Below are 25,862 nucleotides of genomic sequence, written 5' to 3' on the forward strand. Positions count from 1 at the left end.
TCCAGCCACAAAAAAAGACAAACATAGGCTTTCTGAGAATTTATACTGTTTTATTTTGACAATGCGGTCTGGGTTCTTATGCAGAGTGGCAGCACAGAGAGTTCTGTTCATGTTACTCCCACTAGAGCTGGAGAAGCCTGAGACTGTGCTCGTCCAGGCTGCCCAACCAGACACTGCTCATGTCCAACACCAACACTCACATATCTGACAAGCAGCTGCCAGTGACTGAGACACACAGATAACTCGAGACTATATCAGATTTTCATTATACCAACTCTAGAACCAAGTCACTTTATGAAACACAGCACATTTCCTGTTTACACTGCTGTTTTAGGTCTTATTCATTCATCCAGAGATTGAAATGACAGCTGACTGTGATTACAGAGTTATAATGTAATGTGAGGACATGGTTACTAGGCAAAAGCATAACAGGAAAGCCCTCTGGTTACATGTCTTTGGCTGTGTTGGCTTTCTCAGTGCCAAATGCAGCCAATAGTTGTATAGTGTCTCAAGCTCAAAATATTGCCACATTGAGGCCAGATGCCTGGTATTTAACTGACAGCCATCCTTTTAACATCATCAGGGTAAGATGAGTGATAACCCCAGAGGGAAGGGGAGGCTACGGGTTCATCTGCTGGATCTTTTTGCACAGATTATTTAAATGCTAACACTCCTGAGAAGCTTCACTTTTTCATAGCTGTGCTTTGAGCAAATTTAATTTAATATCTGACTACAGGAATGTCAGTCTTTACAATAACCATTGTCTTGTGCTTGCAAATTGGCAACCATCCCATTTATCCGGGCTCGTTATTGCTACTAGTTTTAAATGATCGCGTGATTTCCTTATGCTGGGTTTTTTTGTCCTCCTAACCTAAAAGCAGACATCTTTTGCATATAAGGTAAATGTGTCTGGTGCAAAGTAAAGGAGAAAATATAAAAACTTCATCATGAAATATCTTCCAACTACAAAAGTAATGTGTCTCTAGCATTATTTCGCAGGCTTTCCAGTTCCAACTCCTGTCAAAATTTATCACTCCTGACTAATTTGTTCTTCCATTCATTTGCTCGCTCCCTCTTGCCCTTGAAGTCAATCTTCTATTCCCTAGCTTCTCTTTACCCTACTCACTCCTCTTCTTTACACTGCTCATTCATCTCTCCCTGCCAGTCTTTTGTCCCACAGTTCGCCTCAGGCCTCAGAAACTCCAAAGTCTATCCAGGCTGAAAGTTTTTCCACATGCAGAATTGGGGCATCTGGATAGTGCTGCAGGAAGGCACATTTATTTCCCATTAGCAGTAACTGGGCGGTAAACAGTGGCATTTTCTGTTTATATCCATTTGTACCAAAGTTGGTCTGAATATCAGAAAAAGGAAAACTCTGCTTATCATGCAGTGTCAACCCTCAAATTCCTCATTTAGTTTTACCATCTGTTCTTTAGTATTGCCTTTTTTTTTCTGTAGCCACACTAACAGGTCAGGAATGGAAAAGTTTGTCAATTTAATTTAAACTCAGATATCATATTAACTATGGATGTGCTAGTACTATGCTTGTTCTGCAGAAACCTCCTGAAATTTTTAAGCCAAGGCAGAGTTTAAAAAGTTGCAGTTCCACAAATGGACACTTGGTTTTAGATCCAAAAGTGACTCAATCGCCATATACTTCCATGTTAAAATACCTAACTTTAAAATATGAAATAACACGTTTAGAGGCTAGCAGGAAGTTTTTGGCTTTTACTGTATGTATAGTTTGCCCCTTCATAACAAATGTGCATTCTGTCATAACTCATTCTGTCATTTATCTATATACTGGATTTTTTTAATGTACACTATAAGCCGGAGTTTATTGTAGGGTTTTTACCTTACAATATAAAGCACCATAAGGCAACTACTGTTGTAAATTGAATTGAATAGTATTAATTTGAGTTGATTTAGGGCTACTTTGACTGACAAGTATTCTGTCAAAAGGATCTGTAGCTGATTGGTGTCTGCTGGCCTCACTCCAAATAACTAACTTCAAGAAAAAATCTGATAAGGAGATAGGCCACCACATACGACAGGAATAGTTCCATAAACTAGTTGAAATCATATAACAAAGCTGGTCATTCAGACCAACTTTGTACTAATTTGTAATTTGTGACCTTTCTCTCTATTGACCCAAACCACGCCTGTAAAATGCCACCACAGCATAACAAAGGTGCTGGGTGTCTGTACTGTAGGGGTTAAAAGATTTGAGTTTTTCTTTTTAATTTGTCAGCTGTCTTTCCACAAAACCAGCTGTTGAAAAGGAAAGCAAAATGATCTTTTTCACAGGCTGGATTGAATCGCTTTAGTTTAATATTGGAAAGCCAGACCAACAAAGTGGAAAACTTTCATCTTTTTGGTTGTTGAGGTTGACAGTCTAATAGTATATGACCCTTTATTAACAGTAAGCCAACAGAATGTCAATCTGCCAGAACAGTGTTGACCTAACAGGGCAGATATGCATCAGGGTTGATTCATAAGGAGGATTTTATTGTACCCCAGATAACAGATGTGTCCCTTAGCAAACAACTTGGGTAATGAAGTCTGAGACAAAACTCCCTTGGAAAACTGGAAGTCTTCCTTAGCATTAAACAACTCTGACAAGGGGTCACATTTTTCACTGCAGTCAAATCTGGAGGTCTCCAAGATATGAACTCTGCTGGCTGATCTGTCTCCTCCGCAGATTCACGTCATTATTTGTGGCTGGCTAATCTAAGCAGTGAAAAAAAGACACAGTGGGAGCCAGTGCACACCTGGTGATTTCAATAAAAAGTTATGTTCTACTCTAAAAGGGTAATAAAAAAAGGGGGGGGGGGGGGGGATTATAGTCCTAACACTTTGTCTCTGTCACTTTATAAAATTTGGAAGAATGCTGATTATAAAGGAAATTCTTTTCCTCCGAATTAAACCCACTTTAAAGACTTACTTGTTATATCAATAAAGAAAGGAAGATCAGCTGCAAGTCATCAAACAAAGTGACTATGCAGAAGAAATCTTCTGAAGGTCACTGTAATTAGAGGCACACAAGGACAAGAAAGATGATTGCTGGTAAAATACAGTGACAAAGGCCACGGTCCAGCTCCTTGAAAGCCTTTATGATGTATTCCATCAAAGCCATATGAAAAGTCTGCTAAGGCACTCAGCACCAATAATGACCAGATCCCATGGGCAACCCTGGAGCATTTTCAACAAATACTGGCAGCAGCACTCTCACACTAAATCCTCTGCCTGAAGGATGGATTTATTTCTCACAACTAATAAGTTATCTTGAAGCACCTAAATCTCTCTAAATAATGCCCTAACTCAATACAACATAGAAAGCAGTTATTTGAACTTTTTAAACTTTCAAGTTTTTCTTCCTGAGACATCCTAACATCAGGATTTGTGTTCAGTAAAAAGGAGCTTCTGGTTCAACTTCTAAATAATGTTTTATGGAAAAGCCGCACAAGTATAAGAAGTCGATACTGTTGCACTTGTCAGGGTTAGGTTCAAATCTTCCCCTTTATATTGAATTGTCACCTATTAACCAAATAGAGACGTTATAAGAGAAGAAGCTGTCAGGCCAAATTTAGAGTTGATTTGAACAGTAACATCTTCTAATTGTGTAACATAGCTAAAATCCAACCTAACCTACTTCTAACCCCATCGCCAAGGGGTTCACTGGTGGAAGTTAACGTTGATGTAACTACCAAAAATCTTAAACAACAGAAACCTTTGCTTCACGAAGATTGTCTGAAGCCTTACACACAGGCTTCCTAGACATGCAGAGCACCAAAACAGGTAACACAAACTAAGTTAACCCATTGTTGATTTGGAGACTAGGAGAGGGGATGGTGGCCAAAAGCCCAGAGCTCATAGACAGGTGAAGGTTTCTGTTTTGTCATGTTTGTTTAGCATAGAACTCTGGGCAGTATCACAACCAGAATGGCAAGACCACCAACAAGAAGAAGAGACTGTCCCACATTTACACTCCAGTTTATATCTCAAACAGCCTGGTCCTGCAAAAGTAGTACTTGATTAGTACCTAATAGTACTCTGAAGTTGTCATAGGAGGTTACTCCTAACCTATGTTTTCAAGAAAATCTAAATGGATTTTTATTTTAATGTGAACATTTTTTGATGTACATTAGTTAAAATGATTACTTTCTTTGTTTCCCTAACTGCTTAGACTTAAACCTATTGTTAGAGTAAGGGTTAGGATTGGGGTTGGAGTCATCACCAGACTTAATCCTCAGTGGGTAAAAGCTGAGTTCACACGTGTCACTTCAGGTATTTGCAAATTAAGAAAAAAGAAACGATATCATTTATTTGTAATTTTGCTTTTGTGCTAATGCTAGTTTTGTCGTGCTTCTTTAATGGACTGACAAGAAAATGGTTGTTCTATTTCTCCTATGAAGCTATAAAGAAGGGAATGTGCCACTCAAACACTCCTCCTTGGAATAAACCAGTAATACTGTGAGTCTGAAGCCAAGGAACAGTATGGTGCCCCACAGCACTGACAGCAGTCTGGGTACAAAAACAAATAAAAATAAGATACTTTGTGCTTCTTCACTACATGAAATAATCAGTTGGAAAATAGTCAGCACAGCAAGAAAAGGAAAATCCAGATTTAATACGACTGCCACAGTGACTCCATCCCTCTCTCTCTTTCTGTCTCTCCCTCAGCAAAGGTATCATTATCCACTTAATTTCATACACTAGGGGCTGGTATAATGACCACGTTCAAAATCCCTTATCGAGCAGAAATTCAAGCTTAATTACAAATTATGTGAGTTCCAAAGTATCAAGTTAGTGAAACAAAAGAATTTCTTATTTAAAGGGGAAAGGGAAAGAATAAAGTTGAGGCATAGAGGGAAAAGCAGCAGAGACTTACAGCTCGGTATTTAGTGGCCACCTCATTCTTTTCCTTGTTAAGCTGGGTGTTCTGCTCCTCTAGTTCACGGACCTTGGAAAGGAGCCGGTCACTCTGCTCTATGGCTCTCCTGAGCTCCTCTCTCTCCCTCATCCCTGCTTCTTCTGTATGAACGGGCTGCAAACACAGGGACCTGACCCGCAACACCACTCACACACATCTGCAAATACACGCATGCATACAGAAGGCTTGGTATTTCAGCTAGGCTGTCTGGTGCTCTCACTGAGTCTCTCTCACTTTTGTTCACTGCTGTCTGGCCTTCCCCACTCCCCAACTCCTCCAAATCCACATCTGACACACACACAAGCCCACACGTCAGGGAGTTTTGCCCTGTAAAAGACATCCAAGAATCCACCAGTATGAGCCCACATTTTCTCCCCTTTTACCTAACTGGCCTCCTGCTGGTTTGCACTGCAACAATAAAAACTAACAACTGTGCTGCTGGAAGTAAGTAAGAAATCAAGCAAGAGGTCAGCTCTCTATCATAAGACTGGTAACTCTGGATCTCCTGCTGGTGGGGGTTTTATAATAGAAGGTCTTCTCAAAATCCAGGCCACGTTTTTGATTAATGTACACCACAATTCAAGATGTCCTCAGGATTTGAATCAGTGTATGCCAAAGACTAAAAGCCAAGCTGGAGGAGTCTAAAACAAAGCTGAAGCCAACAACTTATCTAGTCACTGATAGAGTTGCAGTGAAATAAGAAAGTTGACTAGTTTTTCACCATAAAATCCCAGCTAGCCTACACTGTATGGCCACAAATAAGCTACATAACCATGTACCCGGCCCATGAATATCAGTTTTTGTGCCGATATTAATGCTAGGAAAGAATTCGAACTCTGCAGTTAGCAGCAGAGCATAGGTGACTTTTAAGCACAAGGCACCTTATCATAAGCAACCCCACTCCATAGCTTCACATTCTGCAGTTGCTGCAGTTACTAAACCCTTCTGCTTTACAACCTGGTCTTTAATTCTGACCTCATTAGCCGTTTCCAGGTCCAAACTCTGCTTCAGGTCCCAAAGTCAGGAACACTGCAGCATCACTGAGAGTTAAAAACTGTCTAAATCCTTTTGTCTTTAATAAAATGATCAGTGTGGCTGCTCTACCAGGTGTAACATTGAAGTCTAACATCCATGAAAACAGAATTTATTAAATTTAACAGAGTTAGAAGTCAGCAGGAAGTTAGCTTGCTAGTTTCCATCTAAAGATGATACACCATCTTTCGACATAAATGAAGACAGGAAACTAAACAGCAGTGATATTTGTAAGGTTACTGAAGTTGGGCTAGCTGGTATATAATGATGTGGTGGCTAGCTACACAGCTATGGTTAGCATAACAGAAACAGTGAGGCTGGAGGATGAATGCTAACTTTTTTCCACTCGATAAAAGTTAACGATGGTTAGGGACAAATGCAATCACATGGCAGGAAAAAGATTTTTAAACGGACCAAACGTCAGTCAGGAGAACAGCTGAGATAATCCATCCACATGCTCAACCCTGCTGCTTAACACACACATGCATGTTCCTTACAAATGTGGTACTATTTAGGGGAAATAAACAGGTTTCCATCAGAGTTATTATAGTTTTTAATGTCTAATTATTTTTTATATTTATTTTTATTTTAACGTTTCTTTTAATTCAGTTTAATTTTAGTTAGTGTCCAGAGTGGGTTTGCTCACTTTGCTCACTCACTTTTAATTTTTTTGTCAAAGGTCTGCTTATAATAACCAGTACCCTTGCTTTCCAAAGGCGTAAGATTTATTTTCAAGAAGCATGGACAAATAATCAACCAAACACACATTTTCTTACTTTTGTGCTAAGTTTAGACAACCATTAGGATGTTGCTTTCTGCTGTAGCAAATGTGACCTTGAAATAGAAGCAAGGAATTTCTGAACCCTCTGATTATGAACAATAGTATTTGTCTATACTGCAAATAGAAATGTCAGCTGTTCTGCACTGAATTCTTAGACAGGGTATTTTAACACAATAAAGCCCCGCATTAAATGTAGTGCAGGAAATGGTTTCAATTCCACACAAAATGCACTATCCAAAGCAACAGACCTTCTGTCTGCTGCATACATTTAAACTTTCTGCCAGAACATATATATATTTTCTTTTATTTTCTCTGCTCACCTAACAAGATTCTGCAAGTAATTCTGGCATAACTTCTAAAAGAAACAAGAAGTGGATCTGGAATAAAACAATGTCATTATCCATTGAAGAATGGGCCTTACACAGAGTTTCTGTCTGATTTCTCAGACTTTATATCTAATTTAGTTCTGAGCTCAGATAAAATAATTATTGTGGGTGATTTTAACATCCATGTAGATGCTAAAAATGACAGCCTCAACATGGCATTTAATCTGTTATTAGACTCAATTGGTTTCTCTCAAAATGTAAAAGAACCCACCCACCACTTTAATCACACTCTAGATCTTGTTTTAACATATGGCATAGAAACTGAACATTTAACAGTGTTTCCTGAAAACCCTCTCCTGTCTGATCATTTCCTGATAACATTTACTTTTACAATAATTGATTACACAGCGGTGAAGAGTAGACTTTATCAAAGTAGATGTCTTTCTGAAAGCGCTGTAACTAAGTTTAAGAATATAATCCACCCACTGTTATCATCTCCAATGCCCTGTACCAACACAGAGCAAAGCAGCTATCTGAACGCTACCCCAACAGAGGTCGATTATCTTGTTAATAATTTCACCTCCTCACTACGTACGACTCTGGATACTGTAGCTCCAGTGAAAACTAAGGTCTCTAATCAGAAGTATTTGACTCCGTGGTATAATTCTCAAACACGTAGCCTAAAGCAGATGACTCGTAATCTGGAGAGGAAATGGCGTGTCACAAATCTAGAGGATCATCATTTAGCCTGGAGAAATAGTTTGCTGCTTTATAAGAAAGCCCTCCGCAAAGCCAGTACATCTTACTATTCATCACTGATTGAAGAAAATAAGAACAACCCCAGGTTTCTCTTCAGCACTGTAGCCAGGCTGACAAAAAGTCAGAGCTCTTTTGAGCCAACCATCCCTTTAACGTTAACTAGTAATGACTTCATGAACTTCTTCACAAATATAATTTTTATCATTAGAGAAAAAATTACCAATAATCATCCCACAGATGTAATATTATCTACAGCTACTCTTAGTACCATTGATGTTAAGTTAGACTCTTTTTCTCCAATTGATCTTTCTGAGTTAACTTCCTCCAAACCTTCAACGTGTCTTTTAGACCCCATTCCTACAAAACTGCTCAAAGATGTCCTGCCATTAATTAATTCTTCGATCTTAAATATGATCAACCTATCTCTAATAATCGGCTATGTACCACAGGCCTTCAAGCTGGCTGTAGTTAAACCTTTACTCAAAAAGCCATCTCTAGACCCAGCAGTCTTAGCTAATTATAGGCCAATCGCCAACCTTCCTTTCATATCAAAAATCCTTGAAAGAGTAGTTGTCAAACAGCTAACAGATCATCTGCAGAGGAATGGTTTATTTGAAGAGTTTTAGTCAGGTTTCAGAGCTCATCACAGCACAGAAACGGCTTTAGTGAAGGTTACAAATGATCTTCTTATGGCCTCTGACAGTGGACTCATCTCTGTGCTTGTCCTGCTAGACCTTAGTGCAGCATTCGATACTGTTGACCATAATATCCTATTAGAGCGATTAGAACATGCTGTAGGTATTACAGGTACTGCACTGCAGTGGTTTGTATCATATCTATCTAATAGACTCCAATTTGTGCATGTAAATGGAGAGTCCTCTTCACACACTGAGGTTAATTGTGGAGTTCCACAGGGTTCAGTGCTAGGACCAATTCTGTTTACATTATACATGCTTCCCTTAGGCAGCATCATTAGAAGACATAGCATACATTTTCACTGCTATGCCGATGACACCCAGCTCTATCTGTCCATGAAGCCAGATGACACACACCAATTAGTTAAACTGCAGGAATGTCTTAAAGACATAAAGACCTGGATGGCCGCTAACTTTCTGCTTCTTAATTCAGATCAAACTGAGGTTATTGTACTCGGCCCTGAAAATCTTAGAAATATGGTATCTAAGCAGATTCTTACTCTGGATGGCATTACCTTGGCCTCCAGTAACACTGTGAGGAACCTTGAAGTCATTTTTGACCAGGACATGTCCTTCAAAGCACATATTAAACAAATATGTAAGACTGCTTTCTTCCATTTGTTCAACATCTCTAAAATTAGAAATATCCTGTCTCAGAGTGACGCTGAAAAACTAGTTCATGCATTTATTACTTCCAGGCTGGACTACTGTAATTCATTATTATCAGGATGTCCAAAAAACTCGCTGAAAAGCCTTCAGCTAATCCAAAATGCTGCAGCAAGAGTCCTGACAGGGACTAGAAAGAGAGAGCATATTTCTCCTGTTTTGGCTTCCCTTCATTGGCTTCCTGTTAAATCCAGAATTGAATTCAAAATCCTGCTCCTCACATACAAGGTCTTAAATAATCAGGCCCCATCTTATCTTAATGACCTTGTAGTACCAGATCACCCTGTTAGAGCACTTCGCTCTCGCTCTGCAGGCCTACTTGTTGTTCCTAGAGTATTTAAAAGTAGAATGGGAGGGAGAGCCTTCAGTTTTCAGGCCCCTCTTCTGTGGAACCAGCTTCCAGTTTGGATTCGGGAGACAGACACTATCTCTACTTTCAAGATTAGGCTTAAAACTTTCCTTTTTGCTAAAGCATATAGTTAGGGCTGGACCAGGTGATCCTGAATCCTCCCTTAGTTATGCTGCAATAGACGTAGGCTGCCGGGGGATTCCCATGATGCATTGAGTTTTTCCTTTCCAGTCACCTTTCTCACTCACTATGTATTAACAGACCTCTCTGCATTGAATCATATCTGTTATTAACCTCTGTCTCTCTTCCACAGCATGTCTTTTATCCTGTCTTCCTTCTCTCACCCCAACCGGTCGCAGCAGATGGCCGCCCCTCCCTGAGCCTGGTTCTGCCGGAGGTTTCTTACTGTTAAAAGGGAGTTTTTCCTTCCCACTGTTGCCAAAGTGCTTGCTCATAGGGGGTCATATGATTGTTGGGTTTTTCTCTGTATCTATGAAGCGCCTTGAGGCGACTTTTGTTGTGATTTGGCGCTATATAAATACAATTGAATTGAATTGAATTGAATTGAAAAGAAGGTGTTAAAAAGCATATGCTGTGTTACTGTACAGAAAGGCAGGCTCGCACGCACACACACACACACACATGCACAAAAACCTGTTGCTGCTTGAGTGCTGGTATCTGAAAAAGAGCTGTCATTAGTTGGGCTGTCAGAGATCTGACAGCCAGTTCACTGCTCATGCCTGACAAACTGTACAGTTCGTCAGCAGGGAAAGTAGTAAGGGCATTATCATCTTTCTTAAAGTGTGTGCCGATAATTACCACGTTGTCCAAACACGGTTTAGCACATGTGTATCGCCTGACACACCTGAACTTCCTTTTGCCTGTAGTCAGATTAAACACACAATACCTTCACCTGTCAGTGCGGGACTGAATGTCTCACTTAGCTTCAATCTGCACGCCGATGCCAGAAAAAGAAGAGGAAGACAAATATGACACATCAATGGTTCACCTTTAGCATGATCACAGGGATTAACCCCTTATGCCAGCACCAGTGTTGATATTGCACAAATAAAGTACTCTCTTTATTGCAGCGCATTCCCGCTTTGTGTGAAGGCCGGGGATTACACTTGAGCAAAGGTGTCATGTTTTGACTTGAAGCTCTGAGGTGTTTCTGCACCTCTTGTCTCAGAAAAAAAACTTTCCAAGTGTCCATCTGATTCGTAGTGCTGTAAAAATTGTTTGCACTCCCTGAATATACTTTGAAGTCAACTGAGGACTATGAATATGAAAAGGGGACTTATTCTGTTGTTCTATTCTTAATCCATTTCCACTTTTATATTGATTCACAGTTCAAAAATAATCCTATTTAACTTATTCCTTGTCTTCTGAAACAAACCCCCTCCCTGACTAAACCTTCTTTTGAGTGGCTGCTACTTTTACAGTTTTTTCTGATTGCTTAAGCACATTTATTGTAACTATTGGCTAATTTTGCAAAACTCTTCACACAAATAAGAAAACCTGTCACCCAATAATCAAAACATTGTAGTTCTCTTGCAAAAGCAAACACAGCTAGATTAACTCTTCACACCTTCGTAAAAATGGTGTTTCCGTATCAAACAGTACACAAAAGCCATCATCTACTAAGCACACAATGCGCCAACTGCACACTGATGGTATGAATACAAAACACATCTGGCTTTTGCTTCCTCTGTGCACAAGGTAGGCTATGTCAGTCTGAGCTCATACTTCTGTCATAGATCCATAAGCATAGAGGAATCCAAACTTCAAGTACTGGTGTTTATTCACACACATCAAAACAAACACAAGTGTTTATTTCCAAGTATAGGATTATTTGCAATCGCCATAATGACTATATGGGTTACTTGGTCTGCAGTGAACATGCTTCCTCTGCCCCAGCATCTGGTCATCTAGCAATTCTGTAAAGTAACAATTTCCGTATTTTTACATCAATGGTATTGGTGTGTTTCTCATTGGCATATGGCAGTGCTACAAATCTTTGTGCGAAGTGACTGTACTAACCGATTCTCATTTCAAGATGTCCTTATGGTACTTGCTACAGTGTAGCGGCTCGAGTTAGGCTGGACCCGTTGGCCAGCTACCCTCAGGGTCATTCCACGGTTGATTACATGGTCCACTATTGTAGCTCTGATGTCATCAGCAATTCTATTTCTTACTCTTCCTACCCTTCCTCTCCCCCCTCCTCATCTTCCTCTCCCCCCTCCTCGTCTTCCTCTTGCTCCTCCTTGTCCTTGTTGTCCTCTTCATCCTACTTCTTCACCTCCACGTCCTCTTCCTCGGCCTCCTCTACTTCTCACTCTTTCTGCTCCCTCCATTGTACTCCGCACACACAGCTTACCTGTATTATAGTGCTTAGGCTGATTGCAAAGTGAACTAATTATCTAAAAAAGTTTTCACATGTGAAAGTGTGCCAGACAGTTGGCAAATTAGTGTTAATGATATCCATACATGTGTATACTTTTGCTAGGAGTGTGTTGGAAATTTGGTAATTGAGTGTTGTGCAGTGAATTGTGCCTACAGTTTTGCAAAGTGTGTGTTACAAAATTGCAAACTGAGTGCAAAGCAGTTTTTGTGCTTTTAGTTTTGCAAACTCAGTGAGTGGTTTTGCTATAAGTCTGAATAGTTTTAGAGATTGTGCTACAGGAATCACAGTTAGGGTTTAAGCATTCAGAAAAAACTGTAAACAGAAGATTGCAGGTGGGCGGGGCTACTGTTCTTATTACCATCATTAACATCCAAGAAAAAAATGTCTGCGTACACGGATTGCTTGCATACGTGTGCTGACCTCTAGTTGTGTAACTATGTTTAATATTTGTAATAATATAATGTGTAGCAGAAAACAAGGACAGCCATAATAGTTACTCTTTAGAATAGAATAGAATAGAATTCAACTTTATTGTCATTGCACATGCACAGGTACAGGGCAACGAAATGCAGTTTGCATCCATCCAGAAGTGCTTTAGTGATATAGATATATTACAATATATATTAGCAATAATATAGATATGTGAGTATATTACAGAAATGGGTCTATTATGGTATGTTATAATGTACACGGTATGAAGTATGTTGTGAATATTCTATAACTATAAGTATGTACAGGCTGTAGTGAGTACAAGCTATGTACAGGATATGAACAGGATATAAATATGAAAAACTATACAGAATATGAAATAAATAACTTTACAGAATCTGGGATATACAGCTATACAGAAATGGGAACTATGCAAGTTGTAAACAGTTGTAGGATTAAAGATTATCGAATGTACAGAATGATTATTTACACAGAGCTATACAGTAGTGCAGTTAAGATAAGTGAGATATAATTCCTACAGAGGCTATATAAAGTGCTAGTGGTTGTGAGTGGTGGTTCAGTCCATGTTATTATTGTGTTTGAGGGTACAGTTGTCCATTGTGGGTGTGTGTATGTTCAGTCCATGAGTTTAACGTGGGTCAGATGTCAGGAGGCAGAGTTCAGGAGTCTGACAGCTGTGGGGAAGAAGCTGTTCCGGTACCTGGTGGTCTTAGTCCGGAGGCTCCTGTGGCGCCTCCCAGAGGGCAGGAGGGTGAAGAGTCCATGTGATGGGTGACTGGGGTCTTTGATGATTTTCCCAGCCCTTTTCAGACACCGCTTCCTGTAGATGTCTTTTATGGCAGGAAGTGGTGCTCCGGCGATGCGCTGGGCAGTTTTCACGACCCTCTGCAACGCCTTCCGGTCCGAGGCAGAGCAGTTCCCGTACCAGACTGTTATACAGTTGGTCAGGATGCTCTCGATGGTGCAGCGATAGAAGTTCACCAGGATGTCTGAGGACAGGTGGTTCTTCCTCAGAGTCCTCAAGAAGAAGAGGCGCTGGTGAGCCTTCTTGACCAGCTTGGAGCAGTTGGTCGTCCAGGTGAGATCCTCGGAGATGTGGACTCCCAGGAACTTGAAGCTGCTCACACGCTCCACAGCCGTCCCCTTAATGTGGATGGGTGGATGTGGGTCAGCATTCCTCCTGTAGTCCACGATGAGCTCCTTGGTCTTCTCGGTGTTAAGCAGCAGGTTGTTTCTGTCGCACCACTCAGCCAGACGATCCACCTCCTCCCTGTAGGCGGCCTCATCGTTGTCACTGATGAGGCCAATCACCGTGGTGTCATCTGCAAACTTAATGATGGTGTTGGAACCATCAGCAGGTCTGCAGTCGTGGGTGAAGAGGGAGTAGAGGAAAGGGCTCATCACGCAGCCTTGTGGTACACCGGTGTTCATTGTGATGGTAGATGAGCAGCGGTTATCCAGCCGGACATGTTGGGGGCGGTTGGTCAGGAAGTCCAGTAACCATTTGCAGATGAGGGAACTGATACCCAGGTCTGTCAGTTTCCTGATGAGTTGTGAGGGGTGGATTGTATTGAATGCTGAACTGAAGTCTATAAACAGCATTCTGGCGTAGGTGTTGTTGTTGTCCAGGTGTGAGAGGACAGAGTGCATTGCGATGGAGACTGCATCCTCTGTGCTCCTGTTCCGGCGGTATGCGAATTGGTGGGGGTCCAGGGTGGGGGGGAGACAGGATTTGAAGTGTGCTAGGACCAGTCGCTCTAAGCACTTAGTGATGATGGGGGTGAGTGCTACTGGGCGGTAATCATTGAGGCAAGATGGGTTGGAGTTTTTGGGTATCGGGACAATGGAGGTGGATTTGAAGCAGGCCGGTACCACAGCGTGGGCCAAGGACAGATTGAATATGTCTGTGAGCACTCCTGCAAGCTCCCCAGAACACGCTCTGAGAACACGCCCGGGGATGCCATCAGGGCCTGCAGCCTTGTGGACATTGATCCTGCTCAGCACCGCTCCTACATCGGTGGGGGAGAGAGTCATAGGTTGGTGGTCTGGCGTCATGTCTGCTTTGGTTGTGGGGTTACCTCGCTCAAAACGAGCATAAAAGTTGTTGAGCTCGTTGAGGAAGGAGACATCAGAGGATGCGGGGGAGGGTTTGGTGGTCCTGTAGTCTGTGATGGTCTGGAGTCCTTGCCACATGCGTCGGGGGTTGGAGTTGGAGAAGTGTTCTTCTACCTTCTTTTTGTAATGGTGTTTGGCTTTTTTGATGCCCTTCTTTAGATTAGCCCTGGCTGTACTGTAGGCGTGTGCATCTCCTGACCTAAAGGCAGTGTTGCGGGCCTTCAGGAGGAGACGAACATCCCGGTTCATCCAAGGCTTCTGGTTGGGGTACATGGTGATCCGTTTCTGGGTGGTGACACTGTCTGTGGTTTTGGAGATGTAATCCAGTACAGATGAGGCGTACTGGTCCAGGTCTGTGTGGGTGAACATATTCCAGTCTGTGTTTTTAAATCTGTCCTGGAGCACTGCGTCTGTCCCCTCTGGCCACACTTTAATTGTCCTCACAGCAGGTTTCACACGTTGGATGAGTGGTGAACAGGTGTGAGGAACAGGGAGAGATGGTCCGATTGTCCAATGTGGGGGAGGGGTGTGGCTTTGTAGGCTCCAGCCAGGTTGGAATACACATGGTCTAAAGTCTTGTCTCCTCTGGTGTGGCAGGAGACATGTTGGTGGAATCTGGGGAGGACTGTCTTTAAGTTGGTGTGGTTGAAGTCGCCAGCAACAATAAAAGCAGCCTCGGGGTGTTTATTCTGGTGTTTGTTAATGGCTGCAGAAAGTTCTTTCATGGCCAACCTAGCATTAGCGTCGGGGGGTATATACACGGCAGTGAGTATGATCGAAGTGAATTCTCTGGGGAGATAATAAGGTCTGCATTTGACCATTAAAAACTCCGCATTAGGTGAGCAGTGACTCTCAGTAGTAGTGGAGTTCATGCACCAAGCATTGTTAATATAAATGCACAAACCTCCACCTCTGGTCTTGCCGGAGTCATCTGCTAGCCTGTCGGCTCGGTGTGTGTGGCGTCCTGCTAACTCGATAGCATTGTCCGGGCAGCTGTTGTTCAGCCATGTTTCGGTGAAAAACATGACATTTGAGTCCATAATCCGTCTGTTGTTAGTGATGGAGAGCCGTATCTCATCCATTTTGTTTGCCAGAGAACGGACATTGGCGAGAAAAATACTGGGTAAAGGCAGCCGGTGTGGTGTTAGCTTTAGCTTAGCCCGTAGCCCTCCGCGCCTACCTCGCCTTTGTTTACGATCTCGGCGCCGTCTGCGTGCACTTCCGCCCAGCCGGGGAGAGTGGGCAGCCTCCGGTGTTCTGGAGATCTCTGGGATGAGTCGGAGATCGGCGATAAAACTGTTGGAGTTGTGAGTCCAGAAGCTCTTGTCTGCTGTAGGTCAGCAACGCACAGCAATTCTGGACGAATAATCCGGTTAAAAGTAGATAAAAAACCGCTAAATAGCAGATTCTGGAGAGACACTGAGCCTCGCGTTGTTCACGCGCCGCCATCTTTAGTAGTTACCACCAATAGTTACCATGCCTGTGTGTTATCCCTGTTAATATTCACATTACTCAAGTAGGCAACAGCCAAACTATTTCAGGAAAAAAGTAATAAAATCATCATGCAAACTCTGGATCATGCTTTGAAGCTTTGAAAGCTGCTTAGTTAATGCTCAGTTTTAATTGAACACCTTTGCACAGGCAGGTGCTAAATGCAAAGAAAAATCCTGTCACTTATTGAAGCATAAAGAGTCAAAGACTAACAGAGTGTGAGCTTGGACAGAAGGATGCAAGTGATAGTCGGTTTACTTTCAAGCCTTTGGAAAAAAAGAACTAATTCTAAATTTTGGGTAAAGTCGGCATTTGAAGATCATTTTGATCTTTTTTAATATTAAAACCCAGAGGTGGGACCAAGTCATTGTTTTGCAAGTCTCAAGTAAGTCTCAAGTCTTTATCCTCAAGTCTCAAGTCAAGTCTCAAGTAATGTCAGGCAAGTCAGAGTCGAGTCTCAAGTCACTGGTGTAAAAGTCCGAGTCAAGTCACAAGTCTGAAACTTTGAATTTCAAGTCCTTTCGAGTCTTTAAAAAAAAACGAAAAAATAATGTTGCAGTTATGCTAAATGTAAATATTAGACCATGTAATTTTAAAATCTGTGTTTTTCTCAACACATACAAAATAGTGAACTTAGAAAATATACACAAATTGTGAAATTGCACCTCTTTAAAATGCAGCTCAATTAAACCTAGCTCCAAGAATAATTTTCACCGACAGTTCTGAGATAAGCTGCATGTTATTCTTGGATGCGGTTGTAGGACCAGCTTTAAAATCGCATGACAAAAATATCATACACATTAAAAAAAACTGTATCACCAACGTAGCCTGGAAAACATTTGCTAGTTAGATGAAGTCAGCTATCTCATCGTAGCATATTTATATGCATATTTATAATCATACGGTTCTTGGAGTGAGTGCATACACTCATGAAGTTTAGTAACTTCAGGTCACTGCAACAAGCCCAGGTACAGTTTACCGACGGATGGGTGCAGGACCTTGAAATGCACCGTGTAGAACGAAAGACCATCGTACGTATCATAAGTTTACCAGTCTCACAAATCGTCTTCATAAATACACATTCGTTAACCGTTTATTAATATAACCTTTGAGCTCAACGGTAATTAATTAGTAGTGGAAATAATTTCTGGTAGCATCACAGAAATGTAGCAGTGACAATAATATTGTATGCTGTAATCGTACTGGACAATTAGTGATACAAAAAACCTGTTTTATCCTGTGAATAAAAGTATGTGTTTTTGTCAGTGTACCATAATAACAGAAGCGAAACGCAATATTGTGTCAGGATAATTTACTATTTATGCACAATAAATAAAGGAGCATAGCGCGACAATTTCTGTTCAGCGCCAGACTTGCTTGTAACCTATATCACCAATTATGTTAAGAAAAATGACGCATTAACTACAACAGCAGACTGACCTTTGTGTAAATGCTTGGAGCAGACTAACCTGTGAGCTGGAGGGTTCTAGGACGTTATATTTGATCTTTGAATGGCTGCAATCCAGTTGCCTCTTTGTTACTTCGGAAACATGGCTTGAACAATTTCTCTTCAACGACATAATCCGATAACAACCGATCTCTTTACCCGTCGGCTTCCCGTGGCTGTCATGCGACCGGCTATTGCAGTTAATAATACAACGGCTTCTTGACATTTTTGTGTTTCTTTTTATCGCTGTATAACTGATTTTAATTGAAAGCCTGCGTGCGCTAGTACCGCTTGCCACGAGTTCCCAGAATCCTTTGCGGTTCTACCCGTGAATGACGTCACATTTTCAATCTCCATATAATATGGATGTTAAATTTTATATTTGGGGTAAAATATCAAGTCTTTTCAAGTAAACCGGTTCAAGTCCAATTCAAGTCCCAAGTCATTGGTGTAAAAGTCCAAGTCAAGTCACAAGTCTTAGAACATTTTTTCAAGTCAAGTCTAAAGTCATAAAATTAATGACTCGAGTCTGACTCGAGTCCAAGTCATGTGACTCGAGTCCACACCTCTGTTAAAACCTCAGCAGAGATGTCCGTCACCTTTAATGTTTAAGTCTAATCATTCATCACTAATATCCATAAAAAAAGAAATTAATATCTTTTATATTTGCATATGTAGGTGCAAAACAAAACTTCAGGAATTATAAAGTTAGTCTTCAAAATGTGCCTGAGCAAAAGTCATTGCTGGGAGGTTCTTAGTAGCAATGCGTTAAAACTAGTAATACAGTCCCTAGTGAGATCATAATTAAGAACCAGTTAACTTGTAAGTATGGCAAACTGCAATGCCACTAACAACCACTAAATAGCCAGCTCTTAATATGTTTTTGTTTTACTATAGTGAGCCTTAATGACTAATTTCAGGCTGTTCAATGAATGTGCACATTAAATCATTCCTCTGTTAATAAAACGTAAAGGTTTGTGTGATAATGGCCCATTATTTAGTAGAAAAAATCATTAAAGTTAGTTTTTCTAGTAAGCTAAAGGTAATAGCACAGTGTGTAAATGGAAAAGATCCTAACAGACAGTGAGGACTGGGATTAATCACATCTGTCTTTATACATGTGTGTCTGACAAGAGATAAAACACATGACGTATACCTAAGTTTTACTCAGAGCGACTTTGATGAATGCACTTTATTCTTTCTTTCATCTGCAGTGCTACTGACCACTGCAGTATACAGGTCAGACTGTGACTGCAGACCCAGAGCTTAAGCAAAAACCTGTAGCTCTAAAGCTCAGTGATACTTAATGCACATCTACTGTGTTTGGGTGCTTCTTATCCAGGTGTGTGTCGTCCTTGAATTGTTAGCTTATTGCTGCAAACAGAGCATTTCTGGACAGTAAACAATCCTCAGCATCCAAATTGCTCCCAGATAAATGGACCACAGAGCGAAGCCTGGCCTCTGGCTGAACTCTGGATCCAGGTCGCGGAGGGAGGTACAGCAAGCCTTTGATCAGCGAAGCACCTCATAGCTCACTTACACTCATGTGGTCAACTGACTGCAGGTCAGGTCCAATAATACCAGCTTATAAATTATATCAGTGATATGACTGTCATCATGTAGTTACACTGAAGTTCTGCTCTTTTCTTTGTGAGTTATTGTCCCGATAAGGTTGATTTGAAATACCTTACATTATTGGACCGCATAACGGTTGGATGGATTATAGACAACACTGACTGTAGTTACCTTGAAGTGTGTAGACCTAAACATAACATTATCTGAGGATCAGTGGGATTCCTTTCAATTTAGGAGGAAACGCACACAAAGAAACAAAGTATCCCGTCTGAGCCGCATGACCCACATGCACCATCATCAAAGAAGAAAACCACCGAGCTTTTTGTGTCTTTGCTGACAGACCCAGCTGCTACATGTGAAACTACTGAGAGAGACAGGAACCAGCCAGCTGAAAGAGCCACCATGGTCTAGGTCACAGAGTTGTATATCATCCGTGATGGGCAAGTTACATAAAAATGGTAATCAGTTACTCTGCAGTAGCCATCATCAAAAGTACAGCCTTACATTACTTCATATCATTTGACTATCTTTTAATATCCACACACGCCATAGATAGTATACATTAATATAAAGGTGCACAACATGACAGCTCCCCAAAAGAGGTCAAACATCTTGTGATGCTCCCCTACTGGCAGGCTGCAGTACATGCCCCCGCTGTCACATTTAATACTTTGTTTTACTTGGCTGATAGTGACCTACAGCTGTTTTCATGTGATCAGGCAGGGGATCAATAGGGTCCACGGCCCTCTTAGGGACACTCCCAATAGGGCTTAAAAATCTGGGACTCTCCATAAACTGAGAGGTGAAACAGACACTTTTCTTTCTCAGCTCCATAGACTACCATGATCTTCACAGACACTTTGTTTTACTGTTTTTCATTATTGATATCATTTAATATTAGTAATTAATTCCATAAAGAATGATGTCAGTGAGTTTAAGGGGAACTCTGGAGTTGCTACCTGGCTCCAGTTCAGTAGTTTGGAGTTGTATTGATCTCCTCATAAAACTCTTTGCTTTAAATCTTCAAATCTTCCAATGTTTTCTAAGTGGTTGTAATTGATCCTTCAGCAGTACCTTAAATCAGTGAGCAAGCAAATGAAACTCCCTGTTTTAGTCTCCTCAGGCTTTCTGATGCTTGTCTGTGTTTGCATTCCACTGAAATGTATGTGTGAGCTTGTGAGAAGAAGAGGAAAAACTACACATTTAGCTACTCACAGCTTAAACTTTAAGAATGATACTAATCCTGAAACATGGAAAATCTTAAAGTAAATTAAAAAAAACTTGAAAAGCACATACACTATGTGTCACAAATGATCCTATACACTCTGATGCCCCCTGCTGAATGAAGGACCCTCTTTTCTAGAGGTGTGGGCCTGGAACAAGGAAGAGCCCTGCATCATGGTGGAAGAAAGTGCCAGAAAGAAAACTAACCGGGAGAGATTAAATAACACAAAGTCTGCAAAAAATGAATAAGCAAAGATTAAGTGAAGAAGGAAAACATGTAGTGCCAGAGAAAAAGAGGCATTTTTCTTACATGTGCCAGGGGTCTGTTGTGGAGAGCAATGGTGGGTCTATACTGGTGGAAGTCAGTCTGGATCACACACACTCTCTTTTCCATCCTCACAGCTCACAGACGCACATGCTGTCTTCACCCAAGCAGGTTCTGGGTAGATAGTGAAGAATGTGTGTGTGCTCTCTTGAAGCTGTGGGAGTGTGTGTGAGAGTGCTATGCATGCTACCTGACCCTGAGGGAGGGAGGGAGGGAGGAAGGGAGGGAGATGACGAGCAAGCAAAAAACAAGCTTGAACACCCCCACGCCGCTCTAAACCCTGATTCCACACATGCACACATTTCTCCTCTTTGCTCAAAGCGACGCCACCTTCTGACAAAGGCATAACAAAAGAAGACAGACTGGCAGCTTTTACCGCAACAATGTAGCACACACATACTACAGAGTGGCTCATTTGCAACCAAACTGTGTTGTGCATGTGACATTATTATTTTCTGTTTTTAAAATAACAAATACTGAATTTTAATGGTGAAAAAAACCCATGCCAGAAGTTGTAAATTAAAGTTGTAACAATACCATGAAAAAGCAGCGTCACATTGTAAGGAATGCATGCACAATGCTTTTTGTATTTTTTGGATTATTGCAGGAAAAAGTTAAAAGTAAAAATTTCTGGTACTCACACAAGTAATTCACAAACTTCAGGCTATGACTGAACTTACACTAGCATTTCATATTCTCATTTATCTGCTAATTGGAAGTCTCTAGGACCTGCAATAGCTTCATAATTCATGCATATATTTTATTATTACTTATTTATTAATTAAACTACTTTAATAACTTAATAAATACCCCCTGTGTATTTTTGTGTGTGTGTCATTTGCTGGTTAAAGATCTGTTGCACCTATTGGCTGGAGGCAGGAGGAAATCATGCACAAAATGATATGTTTACCTTGCAACACAGGGAAAATGACAGCAGTGGGTAATTTATCTTGTTTCATCTTGTGGGCATGAAAAGAACAGATCCCCGAAGTTTTTAATCAAGCTGGCAGGGAAACTTGGGATTTTTTAGAGGCTTATTGTCTATTGTTTGGCTTATGGCTTGACTCACAGTCAAGTGGATGTCAGCATGCATGCAAAGCTCAAGAAATTGATCCTGTGCTCATAAAAAAATATACTTTATGTCACAGTGAATTTATTTTTTACCTTTATAAAGAGTAAAAAGTCACATTTCTGTTTGTTTTTACATTTATATTAGTGGAAATACTAATATATTCTGACTGAATCCAACAACAATGTGTAATGACAAGCCTGAAGACAATGATCATTAACTCTTGAGCTCTGCTAAGCTAAAGATTTTAGCATCTTCCAGCTTGTTTGGTTTATATGGTGCTCAACTTTGTCTAACTCATGCTTCCAACTTTACCTGCTCCAAATGATTGGTTCTGGATGTGTTTATTCAGTGAATAGTACAGTATTTTCCCCTGAGGGTGGCTGGCTACCCTTAGAGATAGGGTGAAGAGTTCAGTCATTCCAGGGGGGCTCAGAGTAGAGCCGCTATTCCTCCACATCAAAAAGAGTCAGGTTAGGTGTTCAGGCCATATCCTATCATAAAGAGGCTATCAGGATAGACCCAGAGCACACTGGTGAGATTATATCTCTTGGCTGTCCAGGGAATGCCTCGGAGTTGACTCACTGTTCAATTCTTCCAACCAGCATTTGACTGACCAAGTTCAGCAACATGGCGTTTGCATTTTGGAGAAAAGCATGGGAACACGTTTGTGGTGGGTGGAAATTCCTCTCTGTTTATTTCTGTCTTAAGTCAGTCTCTATTGCATATGCAGACAGGGACATTTGTGGGACCATACATTACGCTTTAGCTGACAACTTGTAGGTTTGCTGCTTCTCAAATGAGGCAAATGGCTTCCTGTGTCCGAGATTAAGAAATTTTAAAGATGACAATATGGGCATTATATTGTCTAGTTATTAATTCTTCATTTATCCAAATTTCACTTCCAAGAGAGACCTGGCATCATGGCAGTAAACGTCAAAACAGATTTAGCATTTAACAAGATCATACATTACCGTGACAAGGAAGAAAGACTTTTCTATGTGCAGGATGATCCAAGATGACTCAAGCAACAACTCATTGTTTTTCTGCAACTATCGTGCTAACTAGCTAGCTACCTTTTCTCAAGCAAAGTTCCACAAAGAAGCACAAATATTTGATGAGCACAAACTATTTTTAACCAATTTTATAGAAAAAGGAGTAGGAAATACTCTTTTTACATGTTTTCATTCATGTCCCATTTTGACAAACCGTGGTTTTCCAATGTCAAAATGTGATAAACATCTTTGAGGTATGTACAAGATTCCTAGTCTCCTAGTGGTAAGGAAAGAGACTGGTGCAAGTAAACAATTAGTATGTGGTTGAGTTAGAAATGTTTAGTGTTTTGCTGAATGGTGTTTCAGAAGCTTTTCTTTTACAACAGTTTGCTACACATTCGACACATTTATCACATTCACTGAGATCTAAATTGTTAAATATCACTTATCAAATAAAACAAACCTTCTACTGACTGTTTGCAGGAATCCGCCTTGGATTTACATAACTTCACTACATAATGAGGAAGTGAGACAGCCTGTTGTAAGGGCGGCTGTAGCTCAGGAAGTTGGGCAGGTTATCTACTATTTGGAAGGTTGGTGGTTTGATCCTTGGCGGCTCCGGTCTGCATGCCAAATATCATTGGGCAAGAGACGCATACATGTGAACGGCAGATCGAGTTCAGCAGAAAAAAGTGATTGTGTGAACGAGGCAAGTTGTATAAAGTGCCTTAAAGTCTCACCGGTAGAGTAGAAAAGTGCCACATAAGCACCAGGCCATTTGCTATTACCTAAGCGTTCTGATCCAAAGCTTTTAGATGAGCACTTGTTTGTGTTGTGCTGTGTTGTTGAGCTAATCTGTGGCAGAGATTAAAGAGTATAAATAAGAGCTGTTTCGGAAAGATGTAGTAAGATGCACAGCCAAACAAGTGAAAGTCTACTACCTGAACATCACAGCACCAAAAAATATGTTAAATCCATGCTAACACACTGTGAGCTTTGCACATTTATCTTTATTTACATTTGCAAAGATAATTAGGGGATGTAATCCGACTCATCTGCCTTACTTTGGGCTAAGTTCATAAATAAATAAGGCACACAGTTGCTTGTGTTTAAACAGAAAAGCAAAGAGGGCCTTAAAATGTAGCAAAAAATACTTTTCCATGAAACAGGAGGATAATCACTAGCTTTACCTGTTAATTGCAGTAATCCAGCTGCACTCTATGACATGTAATTATAGTTTGATTTGTTCTGTATCTACCCACTTGCTATAAAAGAAGCAGGTTCTTATTCCAGGCTTTTTGACAGATCTCAGATCAGCGAGTGCTTACTGGAATCAAGAAAAGAGGTGAAGTACAAAAGGCTGAGTCTGATCTGGAATCAGAGTAAAGAGGTGGCACTTCTGCTCTTAAAGTCTTGCTCTGGTTTGTTTATAGCAGGTCATCTGCCTGTGCATGACGCATGTTTATGGAATTTTATTAATTAAAGGTTTGAGTCGGCTGCTGAATCTTGACACAAAGATTACAACTCTGGCAGGGAAACAAGAAGAGGCCCCTTGTTTTAAACTGTGTCTGTTCATCCAGAGACACTTCACACATTTTGTGGTCTCAGTTCACAAACACAATAAAGGGATCAGACTAGAAACCATTAAAGTGGGACACTGGATTTAATCTGTGTGGGTAAATGTGTGTTGCACATGGAAACAGATTTAGTGCACAAAATCACAGGAACCACAGGATACAGCTAGCCTGGCTCCATTCAAAGCTTTTAACATTAAGTAATAGTGATAGTCAATTTATAAAGGATTGTTACTATTGGTGTCGATGGGTACGATCACCGTGTAGTATTAGCATTTTGGTCGCCACCATGTAAAGTAAGTAAGTAAAGTAAAATTTTATTTGTATAGCACCTTTCAAGACAAAAATCACAAAGTGCTTCGCAGAAAAACGAAAACATAAAAGCAGAAATCAACCAAAAGCAAGTTTAAAAAGATGGGTTTTTAGCTGTTTTTTAAATGAAACCACTGAGTCCACAGATCTCAGGCTTAAAGGAAGGGAGCTCCAGAGTCTGGGGGCTACAGCTACAAACGCTCTATCGCCTTTCGTTTTCAGCCTTGTATGTTGGACAACCAGCAAGCCCTGATCACATGACCTCAGGGACCTGCTGGGGATGTATTGATGTAAAAGATCTCTGATATAGGTTGGTGCTTGTCCATGCAGAGCCCTGAATGTCAAAGTCAAAATCTTGAAGTGGATTCTGAATTTTATGGGGAGCCGGTGCAACTGGATCCGCAGGTGTAACGTGGGAGGATTTAGAAGATTTGGTCAGAAGCTTTGCGGCAGCGTCCTGAACAACTTGCAAATGACCCACAGAGGCTTTACTTAAACAAGTGAACAAAGAATTGCAATAATCCAAACGGGATGAAACAAATGCATGGATGACCATTTCTAGTTCTGAGCGTGAAACAACAGGACTCAGCTTAGCAATATTTTTTAAATGATAAAAACAGGAGCAAACCAATAAATTTGCATGAGTGTCCAAAGTCAGAGCTGAGTCAAAAGTTACACCAAGGTTCCTGAAGGTTGTTGGCTTTTTGGAGCCTGAAGTTAGCGTATCTGAATAGAGGGTTGAGTGTTAAAAGGTCAAACTACTTTGTACACCCACCGTTGTCACTTCTGTTTTTTAATATGAAAACCTGAGACGAGGTGTTTATGGTACGATGTTCTTCGTGAGACAAAGCTGGTTTAATGTGATCGTAGCTCAGCAGATGATGCAACAGATCAGAGGAAATTAATTCTGTACTGTCCTTTAGTCACTTTACAGCTTAACCTCTCTCTGCTTTGAAGGCCAGCCATCCCCAACCTTTTTTGCACCACGGTTCTTGTCCGACAATATTTTCATGGACCGGCCTTTAAGGTGCCACGGATAAATACAACAAGACCAAACCAAAAAAAAAGAAAATGTATTCATAACTAGTGCTGTCAGTGTCAATCTCGTTAAAATGACATTAACGCCATAACTGCATTAACGCGGCAAATCTCCGTTAGCAAGTTAGCGCAGATCAACCCGTGCGTGGGGCTGCATGGTGACGGCGTCAACGCGTTAGCGTGGTTAGCTCATTAACGCATTAGCGCCATGCACGCACGGTCGATCCAACTTCTTTTCTTCTTCTCAGAATACTGGGGGAAAAAAAATAAAAAATTGTGGCCCTAATCGTCTTCCGTATCCG

The 25,862-nt window shown here is 40.9% G+C and overlaps 1 protein-coding gene across 2 annotated transcripts in view; it reads right to left on the reverse strand.

Annotated features, from left to right (window-relative positions):
• LOC101476587 (putative uncharacterized protein MYH16) overlaps nucleotides 1-20,713 on the reverse strand; it is a 61,283-nt gene extending 40,570 nt beyond the window's left edge. Inside the window, exon 1 of one of the 2 annotated variants that reach the window (XM_076887213.1) lies at nucleotides 20,558-20,713. In XM_076887213.1, coding sequence (XP_076743328.1) covers nucleotides 20,558-20,641 — 84 coding nt within the window. In that variant the 5' untranslated portion in view covers nucleotides 20,642-20,713. Of the gene's footprint in view, nucleotides 1-4,891; nucleotides 5,132-20,557 lie in introns of those variants that run through there. The other variant, XM_014411690.3, reaches the window with a different exon arrangement.
• Between the last annotated feature and the right edge of the window lie 5,149 nt (nucleotides 20,714-25,862).

Source organism: Maylandia zebra, linkage group LG8, assembly GCF_041146795.1.
Source record: "Maylandia zebra isolate NMK-2024a linkage group LG8, Mzebra_GT3a, whole genome shotgun sequence".
NCBI classification, from domain to species: domain Eukaryota; kingdom Metazoa; phylum Chordata; class Actinopteri; order Cichliformes; family Cichlidae; genus Maylandia; species Maylandia zebra.